Source organism: Lepisma saccharinum, chromosome 12 (assembly GCF_977018435.1).
Source record: "Lepisma saccharinum chromosome 12, izLepSacc3.1, whole genome shotgun sequence".
Lineage (NCBI taxonomy): Eukaryota > Metazoa > Arthropoda > Insecta > Zygentoma > Lepismatidae > Lepisma > Lepisma saccharinum.
The window spans coordinates 35,816,223-35,830,488 of record NC_139240.1 but is presented as its reverse complement, the minus strand read 5'-3'; the positions used below and the strand labels follow the sequence as shown (position 1 = coordinate 35,830,488).

At 36.7% G+C, this 14,266-nt stretch overlaps 1 protein-coding gene across 2 annotated transcripts in view; it reads left to right on the top strand.

Moving 5' to 3' along the window:
* The window catches only part of LOC145995978 (uncharacterized), a 72,191-nt gene extending 63,712 nt beyond the window's left edge, over positions 1–8,479 (top strand). For both annotated transcript variants that reach the window (XM_083132084.1, XM_083132083.1), the window contains exon 16: positions 3,982–8,479. In XM_083132084.1, the coding sequence (XP_082988210.1) occupies positions 3,982–4,827 (846 nt within the window). In that variant the 3' untranslated portion in view covers positions 4,828–8,479. The remainder of the gene's footprint in view (positions 1–3,981) is intronic.
* Positions 8,480–14,266: the final 5,787 nt, after the last annotated feature.

Here is a 14,266-nt window from a genome sequence, read left to right as displayed (position 1 = left end):
GGTAACGATGAAGGTCAGGAATCATCCTGACATCTAAGCTAGTCTAGAAACCTAGTGAAAAATGTAGGCTCGACCAGGGCTCAAACGTGGGTCCCTGGTAAATCATTCCAGTGTACCGAACAGGCTCCAGTTTTCCCTTATTTTCGTTTCTAGCAATTTCAAAGACAACAGAATCCATTGCAGCATGACTGTAAGATCATTTCTGTACACTTTAAATGGCAGGAGCGAAAGACAAGAAACCAGGGTATGGCAGGTTTGAGTCGTGATTGAGCCTACATTTACCATTTGGATTCTAGCAAAGTACATCTGATTGCACCAAAACATAAACTATAATGGCCCGAAGCTGATTATTTAGTTATTAATTGGCTTGACAGCTTGTGAAAAGAAAAAAATTATGTTGCTGTGTCCAAGGGGCATTCAGATATGAATGAGTCCACAAAAACAGGAAAGATGCATGCTGTCATGTTTGGACATGTTCCAGCATGACATCGCTACTAGCCAGTTCCCATTAATTGCACCAGTCAGTTGGAAACAGGATGTCAGAAAGTAACTTGTTGTGCATCACAAAATTTAACATATATTTTTTTCTAATAAAATTATCAAAATATTTCATCCTGCTTACAGAGAAGAACAGTTCAAGGATGATTGTTTCTTCCAGATAAGGATGTTTAGCAGAACAAAAATATTTTAAGAAGGACCATACCATGTTCAAAACAAAGCTCATGTTCAGAAGCTCTTGACTCCCGAAAATGCTACGAGACTTGATCAGCTTACACAAAGAGTATATGTATTGTACACCCAATGGCGAAAGATCACCATTTTCATTCAGTCTGTTTTCCAGAATGTGATGACCACGGATTGAAACAAAAACGTCAGTAAGCAGAGAACAACATCTGCTTTACATGAGAACAGAATTCCATTCCTTAAAAGAACACAGGATAAAGAATATAAAATAATAAAAAATAGTGATGGACAATTTTTCTACCATTATCTTTGGCATTGTTTACATTGAGTACATGATATTGTATAACACTGCCTTATCCACTATACAGTCCTGAATTTGCTCCCCCTTCCCCCCATGAAAGATTTTTTTAGATGTTCAGAAATTTAGACTTAATGGTGAGGTGATTATTGCCATAATGTTAGCCAAAGTGCACTTGATATGGACTACAATGAGAAATATGCGTAAAATTCTTGTTTGCATTTGAACGTCCCTCATATTTTATCGTTTCAACTTGATATTGTTCCAAGTTCCAATGCAGAGCACTAGGTGTACCTACAAACATTCCAGAAAATAAAATGTGTGGTGTGTTGTCTTAACCTTGTTCACAAAATATAATACAAATTATCACAGCTTTGCAGTTAATAATTATTATAAAATTTCTACTTCTCTTCATGTTCTCTCTGAGTTAGTTCCCATTTGAAATTTTTTAGGGTTGAATACATTTTGATTTCATCATCTAATGGTGACCACTTGGTCTAATTGAAAAATTGTGCACATAAAAAATTTGTATGTACTAGAAACACGTGTAAGTGTTCATATATTTGTGTGCACGTGTATCATGCAAATAATGTAAGACGTACATACTAGGTATGGTCAAATCCAAATAGTAAAACTGGAGAATCTGTATTCTGGATGGAAAACGGATTGCCTGCAAAATCCAGATTACCTCAGAAATGTGGATAGTAAATTTTCTGAATCTGGATTTAAAATAGGACCTCTTGCTATAGTCAGCCAACTTTTATCTTCAACATGATCCATCTTCTTATTTTATTCATGATGGTTGCGGTAAACGTGGTTTAAAATTACTTACGTGAAATTTAGAAGATTTCGCACTTCCGCATTGCACAATTTAATGTTTCAATCCTATTAATTTCGAAGATCCACTGTCTTCCTTCACAAAAGGGTACGGCGTTTGAAGCGGAGATGGTACCGCGTCACTGCATTGTTTGTTCCCGTTCATTTTATCTTTTAACCCTTAGACGCCGAGGCTGATTTTCCAGGTATTTGCACTAACGCTGAGCATGTTTTCAGCAGGAAATTTGAAATTCTGCATGCTTCTAAATGAAATTTTATATTTCACATGCCACAAGCTGGGAACACACACACAAACACTGAACAAAAGTTCAAACTCGAATAATTTTAATTCGTGAAACCCTTGTTGGTGGCTGTAGGCTTTTGACTTCCTTTCCCTGCCACCTCCCCCATCCCCCTCCTGCTGCCCCCCACCCATGCTTTTGGCACTAGGAATGTCGGAAGGTCGTACTTCTATTGCCAAAATGTGTTTTGAATCACCAAAATTGAAAAAGAAGCAATGTTTTCGAAACAAATTAAAGTAAATTGCAAAAAAAAAAAATCAATTTTTTGGACATCAGCCTACCCCCCCCCCCCCCCAATAGTAACAATGAAATTAAACTTTTCTAATTGTTAATTACATAGCTCTAGACTCAATCAGAACTCAAAACATATATCTCCGATCATTATCCAAGTTACAGTATGGTAAAAAAGTAACATACTATGAGAAAAAGCTGCTTGTGAGACTGGTGTGCCACTTTTGGCTAATTTGCAAAGATTGGGATGAGTGATGATATCATGAATGGACACTCACAAACATGCATGTCCAGGCTGGGATTCGAACCTGGGACCCCTGGCATCGTAGCATGATGTGCTATTACATGGACATCTGCAGGATTTTTTCCAGGGAGGGGCAAGGAAAGTATTTTTTCCCAGGGGGGGGGGGGGAGCATGGCACATGTTCTCCAAAAATAGTGTTGTTCCCTAAAAAAACATTGCTTAAATTTGAATTTATGATGTTCATGGAATAATTAACACACATTATTGTGGCTAAAATGAAATTATATGTGTGAAATACATAATTTTTGCTTGACTTTGATTTTCCAGGGGGGGCACGGTCCCTCTTCTGGGTGCCCATGAGTGCTAACCACTCTGCCACGGGGGCACGGCCCCTCTTCTGGGCGCCCATGGGTGCTAACCACTCTGCCACGGGGGCTGGCCTATCCTTTAAGGGTTAACTAGGGCTGAACCGATACCCATAACAATACCGATCTTAGTGATTCCCACTGATACCGATGCTTGAAAATTGTAACCATTGAAAGTTGTTCAAAATATTGTAGAGATGGGATGATATATAATTTACCGATACTGATAACAAATATTCTACTAATCCGATATAAAATTCCAAATGGTCCTTGAAAAACATGAATACTTCATTGACCTCCTTAATAAATTTGTTTTGAGGTGACTGCAATAAAACAGAAGTTGCATATTTAGACATTTACTTTTTTAAAAGTAAGGCATGGAGATTATCTAAAATTTATAACAAATGACAATTTTGCACTAAATTATCATATATTTATAGACATGGGTAAAATAATTGGTAATTTCACTTACAAACTGGTAAACCGATTTGCCTATATCGGTTAATAGTGAATGAGTAATTCCACTCGAAAGCATCAATTTATCTGTATTGCTTTAAAATATTCAAAAATTACATCATTGTAAAAATACCTCTTATACAATCCCAAAATACTGCTTTTTTTTACATAATTGGTATAAAATCATTAGAAATTTTGCGGACCCCATGAATGATTAAAATGCTGGAAAAGTATAGGCCAGTATCAGTAAATAAAATCCAACAGATATTTTCCGGTACAGACACATCAGCGTGGGCTCAGTCACAACTTGTTCAGGGCCATCTTGGCTAATGACGTAAGCTCTAGCATGTGACACTTATGTGAAATGAAAAAAATTATGTTTAATGTACCATTCACCATTTTCCCACTATATTGTACAGTAACACACTACATTTACTTCAAACATGTAGTCATATTTCTGAGTCACCCTGTACTTCGAACGAAGACTGATGCTTCTACCATTACATTACGGATGCTTGATTCCTGAAACAGTTCCAACAGTGTATATCACCGTGCTGTAAATCTAATTGTCATTTTCTTCTGCAGGATTTTGTGAACTGCCTGAGCATGATACACCAAATTAACAACTCCAGTGCACCGAACCAAGATGGACAATTACTTCTTCCCGAAAGTGACAGAGCATTGTTGGGGGATGAGTTTCCATCCACAGAACAATCTAAGATTGAACATGCAGACACGGATCAAGCGGGAACCACTACTGACGGGACGAAAGAAGAGCTGAGTGCAATCTCGTGCGAAAGCAAGAGAAGAATTGTCCGTGGGAAGGGAAAACGTGTGAAGCACAAAAGAAAGTATGTACCCGATAAACGCAGTTGCTCACTGTTTGGAAATCCCACCAATATATTATACAGCGTAACTGAAAGGAAGTTAAGTAAAAGTAAAGTGTTGAATGGTAGTTACGTTTCATCGACTTATATTACTCGACGAGATTCGTGCGACTCTAGTAGTTCATGTGATAGTGACATTTTTAACCCATCTCAACGGGGTAATGTTTCAAGTGGCAGCCCTCCGGAAAAATTAATTTTTGGCGGAATGTCTCGGAGACCGGTCGAGAGAAGTGTCGTCCAGAGAAATGGTCGAAGAGACAACTCGAAATATAGCCAAGGTGCGTATAACTTGAGGGAAAAACGAGTACAAAGGCGTTACACAGATTATGTGTATGCGGAATTGTCAGACTTTGCTGAAGACGGTGAAAGCAATATGTGTGTTCGAACATGTTCGTGCAAGAGAGATAAGAAATATAAGAACGTTCCGTATATAAAGGGTGCGGGATTCTTGACTGGCGCGGAAAAGGAGTTTTACGACAGAGTTTGCAAAGAGGATCCTTTAGAGGGAACCAGCTGGATGCATACACACAGCAAAGGCCATTGACACTGAAATATTTTTGTGTTGTTTTTAAGAATGAAATGACTTATTCCGATGGTTTTTATAGAATGAAATATACGTTACATTTTTAAAACAATAATGCAGTGCCACGGTCCATATCAGTAGGCTAAGGATTTGTATGTTAGTATATTTTAGGCTTGTAATTATGATTGTATAGAGTTGCTGCAGAATGAACATTACATCTGCATGTTTTCTGAGTGATTGTAGTATTTTGGCTGTTGTGTGCAGGTTTTAAGAAACAACTTGTCTGGTATTCCATAAGTTTTGACGTTCTTGTGGTGACCCAGTTGATAAGTGAGAAGATAGGTGCACTTACGTGTGATTCGTCAATCAGCTTTGCTATTTGAGCTTTGAAAGATTGTAATTATTATTAATGTAATATTTAAGGCTCAACTGATACAAATAAACAATGTGAATAGCCTCACCAATTCTCATTGGTGCCATACTTTGAAACTGAAACCGTTTGATGTAGTTTAGATAAATTTTAAAATATAGTTTTTAATTGGAACTACCATGTCAATTTACCATAGTTTTGCTTTCAATATTTATCATTTCAAATAAGTTAATCAAAATTCATTTCTCCAACAATGTTGTTGCAAAATAATGAAAATTATATATTTTCCATAATTCCCATGATATTATGTCTGTTACATGCCCTGCGAGAGACAAATTGACATCAGTATCGGTTAGGCGCTAATAATATATTATAATTATCCACTTGATGAGCCAAGAGAAGTTCTGTTATTGTTAATTTCTGTTAGGAAAATATGATGTAATACATAAAAAGTAAGGCTTCATCATCATCCAAATATTCATCCCCAGACCTAAGTGAAGAGCCACTTTAAACCTAATCAGAATTGAAGGTACCGGTAATCTACTGATTACATGTGTATAAGAGACACCCTGTTTTTCAGACCTATTTTTAAAGGAAAAATGTGTCTTATACACCAGCACCAGTGTTCAAAAATACCTGTTACCTTGAATGCTCATATTTACAAAAAAAATGTTTGCCTAACCAGTTTTTCAAATCACAATTTCTCTGACAAGTAATACTATGTGCAACTTCACACAACACAAACTACTTTCTCAAGGCTTTTTACTAACTCTCTCAATTATTTCCAATTCTCTAATGCTCTTGTAAAAGTTACAAAAATCATTGATTACTACAACAAGTTACAGAATGTATCTTTCTATTTGTATCATTAATGTATAGAGTTTCTAAAATGTTCCTTGTTTATCTAGTTAGTTTCTCAAAAATAAATATTTTTAAAATTTTGTTTTTTCAATAATAAAACTCTATTTTTCATGAAATAAACAAACCAATCGGATTACAGTGTTCTTTTATACTTGTCTGATATTCCGTACACTTATAAATGGATGTGCAACTTTATCATGCCAGTCAATTAAGGTTTTAATCCCTCCCCCCTTGCAATCTGACAAGATATGTTTATATTAGGGGGTTAATGTGAATTGTTTACAGGCTTTCAGAGAGAGAGAGATATATATATATATATATATATATATATATATATATTTTCTTTGTGTATAGGATACCAGCTATGAATGAAGTTTGACACTTGTATTTTGTTATATTTATGTAAACTAGTTTTGTTGGAAGTTACTGAAAATAAATGTGTGTACATATTAACTGCTTTGATCAACCTAATATCTTAAGTGGAAATTTAAAATTATATTTTGTGAATTATGTACTTGATTTGCAAAGATCACATACAATGAACATATTTTGTTTATAAAATTTAACCATAAACAGCACATAACAAACTGTACACATGATGAAGTTTACTTATGCAATTCTTGATACTGTCATTTATACACAAGTACTTTGATATATTTTCTTTTCTAACCAACCTTCATTTGTTTTGTTTAGTTCAATTACTGTCTAGATATTTAAAATTGATAATATACGAGTATAATGTCAAATATTTACTTATAAATATTACATTAACAGAGCTTGCAAATTTTGCCATTGAGAGAATTGTCCAGTCAAGTTACAAACTATTCTATTGTAAGTATGAATGCAGTGTAAACAAATGCATGTAGCTTGTTGGAAATCCAATTGGCTAATTCCAGTGACAGTTGATTAAGATAAACTAAGCTACTATAGTAAAATTGTGTGATGTAATACTTTAAATATACAATACAGTCAATATATCTATGTAAGAAGCGAGATAAGAATTAACCAATTGGCATTAAACTACTACTTGCAAGTCTAAGTGGATATATTTTGTGATAAGACTTACTACAAGACCAGTCATAGGGAACTCTCAGACTGAGCAACAAGTGACATGTGTAGCTTGGGAGCAACACCAGCCCATTCAGTCTAAACCAAAACATTCACAAACAAGAGCATGAGGCGACACGATGCACGATATTGAGAAAATGGGCCAGTCAGAGCAATGCGTGCAACTTGTAGTGTCGCTTCTGTTCAAAAGGTTTAAGTAATTACTGATGGTTCGCTCTTCCAGTGTCGCTTGTAGTTTCTTGCTTCGGTGTGAAATCTCCCTTAGTAGTCAATGCAGCCTTTCGAACCAAAGCAACAAGCTGCATATGTCACTTGGACTCTCAATGGTGTGCATCGTGTCCTCAGTGCATTGAATTAGTGACCCCAAGTTGCTTTGGTGTGAAAGCTCCCTTAGTTGAACTTCAGATATCACATCAACTTGCACACAGGCGGTTAACAAATGTCGAGGATCTGAAAACATTCTGCATTGGAAAGCAATACAAACTTCAACGGGACATGGCAATGTAATTATGGTCAGTGTACAGTTAATGTAAAGGTAAAGTGTGGGGAATTCGAACTGAAAACTGTAGGAAAATGAAATTAGTGTTGTTCTTTTTTATTGTTATTGATATAATTATTGTTGACTTCCAGTTTCCCTTGGCTGTTGCCAGTAATTGATAAAATAAAAGTGATGCTCTGGTAAACTGATTATTTTGTTGGACATTTTGTAAATATGTATTAAGCTTTAGAGACGAGCCAGAAATCCTTCTGCGGAAAACAAAAGATAGTAGCTTAATATTATAATTCAGCAGCATTATATTACTGATCAAGAATAAAGATGAGCTTGATTAATTGCAAAATCTTGTACCAGCACTTTTTTTTTTAATGTACCAATTTTAAGTTATGCTCCGTTATAGACTAGAGTAGATGTTTCACAAAGCACTAAAAATTCCTACAGTTTTTCGAGCTTCAGCAAGCTCTCAAATTATTTCCCCACACAGTGTGTTATATACGAAATGTTAAATAGTTACAGTCTTGTACATATAAAGTATATAGAGTACATATGTAAAGTAGTTTTTTATCTCCAAAACAATAATTTTTATATTTAACGTGTAGTCTTTGTAATCATTTAATGCAATGAGTACGGCTTATTTTCATATTCATGCTATGTTGTGAAAAATTTAAATCAAATCAGTTGTCATGAATCAGTCTGAGTTTTGTTTAACTCATCAATGAAATCTTATGTACTATTGCAGTACATTTTCTGTCATTTTGCACATGCAAAAAAGAAAAAAAATGAATTGTGTGCTTTTCACATATTTTGTGTGACTTGCACCAGTGTTCCATATGTACATTTCATCAATAAAAAGTATTAAAAAATGTGTTTTTTAATAACTTGCTTTTCTTTATATAACCACAAAAACAGGAAGAACTGTGTGGTCTATGAACCTGTACCTCATCCTGTAAAGAGAAAATCTAAAACCATCTGTACGTGATTCATTGCAATCACAACAGAAAGTCATTGAGCAACATTCTTATTGGAAATTCTGAAATTTCACTCGCACATGATCAAGGAAAAATTTGACAATTTCACATTTTAGCAAAAGGTGAAAATGTGTGTGGCAAGAAAGGACAATAAATATTTTAATAATTACCCATAACAAAGATAACATTTGTTGAGAGCTGTTTTGAAGATAGGTGATTTAACATAATTAGAGGATGCTGATTATGAATGTGTAATCCTTTTTTTCCCATCACGTCAAGATTTTTTCACAAATTGGTAAACAAGATTCCAAATGTCGATATTTACATACGCTATTTGCGAACACTAGCAGCTAGATCTTTCTTTAAAAAAAAAAGGCTAATTTTCAGAATAAATTTGAAATGTCATTTGTGAAACACATATATCTCGTGTCCGTTTCTGCCTTTTCACTTGGAAGCTCCAAAAAAAACAGATATTCTCTTGTGTGCACCTTGTGAATCTTCACCTATCAATGTCCAACAGTAATCTGCCATCACTGTTGTATTCCAAAGCCCCTGAAATTGGTGCTCCATGTTGCCAATTTCCTTGCAAAACCATTTATCATGTTCTTAGCTTAGTTCACCCACATTGGCAGGAAAACTATGTAAATGCCAATGCAGGAAAGGGAGGGGGGACAGAGAGAATGGATCTTGGGTTTGGTTCCTTCTTCTATGCCAGTGGTTCCCAAACTTTTTCCTTTCACGGCACCCTTACGGTTTCAAGATTTTTCCACGGTGCCCAAGTTAGTGTGGTTAGGTTGGTTGCGTTAAGTTAAAAAATAAACACATATTTGAAATTCAGAAACGTTTTACATGTAAAAAGTACTAAAACCATGGGTAGACTAACAAGTAAGTGTCATTTCAGTGAAAATATTGGAACATTTTGTGGTGACCTTGTAAGCTAGCCACAGTGCATGCTTTGGGAACCATTGTTCTATGCTGTACTTCATGCCACTGCTTTTTCTGCTACTAGATGGAGGGTCTGTAGTTCTTGTGGTGGATCAGGACCTGTGACACAGTTCGTAAAGTGAGGATGTGTTTTGCCTGTTGTTTTTAGTATTATAACCTTTAACATCACACGAAGAGGATAATGTCACTACTATGGTATCTTGCTTCACGCTATACCATTGGTATCCCCCCTATTTTTTGAGGAAACTGTACGATATACAGCAAAACCAACATCATTCGAGCTTAAGTATAACTTTTAGCAGAAGGTAGCCTCCATGGACAGGAGGTTTCGAAGTGTGCGTGTTTCAGACTTGCAATTCTGATAAATATAAGACACAGATATTTTATCTTACTGTTTGGCACACACAGGAGATGCTCAACATAGAAATTTCAGCAAAAAGTGCAGGCTCAAGCCCAGCTCTCTTGCACAGCATGCTATTTTAAACGAGGTATATGCTATGTTTCATTAAACGTGTAGTGGATACTATGTTTACATTAACTTTAGATTATGTTTCTATTAAAATGAATTAACTTGACAAAAAAGAAAGTAATTCATGTTTGAAGAGGGATATTACAATAGAGAATGCATTTTTAAAATGACATTGTTTGTTGATATTGCTTATAAATTGTCAGATTCTATACTGTTAATAACATTAATAATACTGCTAATTACACTAAAAATTAAAACTGGGAAAAACGGTACATACAAAATAAAATAAAAATTTAGAGGAAAAGCAACAATTTACTTTTTTCTTTTCCTAATTTTTTAAAACTGAAATACAACAGACTTCAATTAAAGATACGATCCTTTATATTCCCCTGCCAATTGTTGCGGTAAAGAAAAGAACATTGTTGAGACTTTCGCATAGGGCTTACTCAATACAAAGTCAAACTTGGTTTTGGTAACAAAATTCAGATACCTAACTCAAGAACGGTACACATTTCTACAAAAGTATTTTAGCAGTCAAATAATGGCGATAAAAGGCTGATGTGCATCATGTCTTTACCCTTCTCAACAATATATATTTTTTTTATTTATTTGAGAAATCCTGAATACAGAGAATCCATTTTATATCAGGATATCAACAGTGAGAAAAATAGAAATTAACAAATGAGCAAGGACGCACACGTATGTAACAAGAATAATAAAATAAAAAATTAATAATAAAAAAACAATAACAAGGGTATATCAAATATTAATTTCTCTTCAGCTGTTTGATGCACGCATTTCTGAAAGCCTGCTTAGATAGATGGAAGCCTGGAGGATCATTTAGTGTATTGTACCTTGTTTGTAGCCTATAGAGAAATGACGTTTGTTCTAGGGATAGCCTTGAGGCTTTTGTGTAAAAGAAGTTGTTGCATTTGCTGTTGGTACGTGGGATCCGGATGTGAAGATGTGGCGAAAGTTCATTAGTGAAAAGTTGTCCATTCATGATTTTGAAAAGAAAGTTAGATAGATCTGAAACTTGACGGCGAAGGGACGGATCGTGAATTTCAAGAGTGGATAGAATTTCATGTTTGAAAAAGTTTGCAAGGGCTGGACATCTATGTTTGACTATTCTGATAAAGAAATTTACCACTTTGTTTGTTCTCTTTATATTGCTATCACAGGCCATTGACCAAATACAGGAACCATATTCAAGAATAGGTACGATGCACGATGTAAAGTAGGTTTTGAGGGCAGAAACATGTGTGATATCTGTAAATCTGTAAATTAGCCCAAGGGTATTCATGGCTCTCGAAGTTATGTAATCTATGTGGTGGCTGAAAGTGAGTTTGCTGTCGAAAATGACTCCAAGATCTTTGTGCTGTTGTACAAACGGGATGATTTTGTTGCATAATCTGTAGGATGGTGCTGTAAAATTGGATTTGAGGGTAAACCTAATAAAAACAGATTTCTCGGGATTTATTTTCAGATTCCAGTCTTGGCAGCAGCGTTCAATGTGTGTGAGATTGTCTTGCATGGAACAAGTGTCTTCAACTGAAGCGATGTTTCTAAATAACTTGCAGTCATCAGCATACAATAAAATTGAGCATTCTGGAGAAATATATTCATGAATATCGTCCATGAAAAGAGTGAAACACAGGGGCCCTAGAGAACTTCCTTGAGGCACACCGGAAACTACAGGGAGCCATGACAAAGAGCAACCAGATATGATAACCTTTTGCTTTCTATTGTGCAAGTAAGGTGAGAGTAATTTAAGAAGAGGTCCGTGAACGTTGAATCTGTTTGAAAGTTTATGGATGAGTTTTGTATGAGGGACAGTGTCAAAAGCGACATCCATGTCTTGCTTGGCACTCAGGCAGTTAACCGCATTGGTGAGCAAACAAGCAAGGTTTGTGTCACATGAAGCATGAGGAAGAAAACAGTGTTGAGTGGGAGAGAGGAACGGAGTAGCATGCGCAAGGATACGATTGGAAATTATTTTTTCGGCTAGTATTGCAAGTGCAGGAAGTAAGGAAATCAGACGATAAGAAGTAACATGAGTTTTGTTTCCGTGTTTGAGTATAGGAACTATATTCCATGCAAGAGGAAATACACCCTCGGAAAAACATTTGTTAAAGATTATGCTGATTGGTTTGGATAGAATATGGGCTAATCGTTGTAGAAATATGCCAGGGATATCATTAGGAGCGTTAGCTTTAGAACATGAAAGAGATTTTAATAATTTGTGGACTTCATTGCAGTTAGTTGAGATTTGAGAGTGTGTGTAAGGAGTGATGGGCTTGACTTCAGGCAGTGCGGTAGCGGTATTATTTGTAAAGTTGCTGTGAAAATACAAGTTAAAAAGTGATGTGCGCTCCTTCTTTGTAGCAGACTTACCGTTCCAGGAGGCTTGAACAGGAATACAATCGTGTTGTCGGCGTGAGTTAATTAACGTCCAGAACATTTTGGGGTTTTTAGCAGCACTTTCCGTCACAGTTTGAATGTAATTATTATAGTCTCTTTGCATTAAGTTTTTGCTATGTTTTCTTAATTGAGTAAAAGTGTTCCGTGTATGAACATTTGGGACTTGTTTCCACAGGATCCACGCATTCTTTTTGTTCTTCAGCGTAAGTTTTGTCTCTTCACTGGGAATCGGGATGCTTTTGTTTTCCTTAGGGGCACATGATCTTAAATTATGGCTTGCACACAGTCCACGAGGAAATCCACTGCTTCTTCCGCGGGGAGGGGATCCATCATTGTCCATGGTACAAGGCTGGTGACAAGAGAAAGCTGCTCCCAGTTGACTCTTTTCCAGTTGTAGACTGGTCTGGAGGAGGGGAGGGGGCCTGGGGGCTTTTCCAGGGACTCTGATTTCGGCATGGATGGGGGTGTTCCCGATCAAGTGAAACCAGAAGTATTTTCACTGGAGTAATGAACAAATTATATAAGGGGTGTTCAATAAAAATCCGCACAAAGTCGTCGAGGACAGCACCAGATGCCCAAAGACAGACACAGCTTGAAGGCCAGACGGAAAGATGTGTCAGTAGTGCACCAACAGGCACAGAAACGAGTGGTGTTATCATGACCCTGTTTGACGGTGAGGATGGCCTCAAAGGAAGACGTGTTGCGGGAACGTGTGTACAAGTTCTACGTGACACATGAGAGTAAGGGGAAAATGTATACAGTAAGGCATTTTGCAGCTGAGAGAGTGCCGCGAAGAACTATCTACGACATCATTAAAAGATGTGAGAGTGGGACTGAGTGTAAACGGCAATTGGGATCAGGATGACCAGCGCGTATTATCCCGAACAGGAAGGTTCAGCAGCTGAAGAAGACCCTTCAGAACAATGATAGTGTTTCAATGTGTATGGTGGCGCGAAATTTCAAGTCTTCTGCAACCATGGTCCACTATGTAGTGCATAAGAAGATGGGTATACAATACAGGAAGAAACAAACCATCTCCAAGCACACAGAACAACAAATAAACATGGCTCAAACCAAGTGTGGCCGCCTGTTGCGGAAATTTGGTGGTCGTGCTTTCATCTTGGATGATGAAACCTATATGAAATTAACCCATTCCTCCATTAATGGAAATGATGGATACTACACTTCGGACCCTTCTCAAGCTCCAGCTAGTGTTAAATTTGTCACCAAGAAGAAATTTGAAGAGAAAGTGCTGGTGTGGATTGCCATGGGTCCACAAGGTCTCAGCCGACTGTTGCTGCGGAAATCTGGATTCTCTATCAATGCCCAGACATACCTGGAGGTGTGTGTTAAGAAGAGACTGATATCTTACATATGTGACAACTATGAGCCAGAGTCCTGTGTGTTCTAGCCTGATCTAGCATCATCGCATTATGCCAAAGTCGTTTGTGCACATCCAGCAGGAAAATATTGAATTTGTACCGAAAGAAGATAACCCCACTAATGTTCCGGAACTTTGACCTATCGAAAATTTCTGGGCAATTTTGAAGGCTGCTGTTTATGCTAAGCAATGGCACGCAGCAAACACAGAGCAGCTTATTCGACAGATCTGATACTGTCTCCGGAACATTGATCTGTCTGTTGTATGAAACCTTGCAAGAGCCACCAGACGTCGTATCGACAAGGTGCATTGTGACGGAGTGATTGAAAGTCGTTATTGATCCCACAATGTTCTCTGTGCTGTGCCTTCCTATATGTATCACCTTCTTACCTTTTTCTGTATGTCTTGTTCAAATATATTTCTCACTGAACCTTGTGCAGATTTTTATTGAACACCCATTAAGTAAATATAAACTAAACGA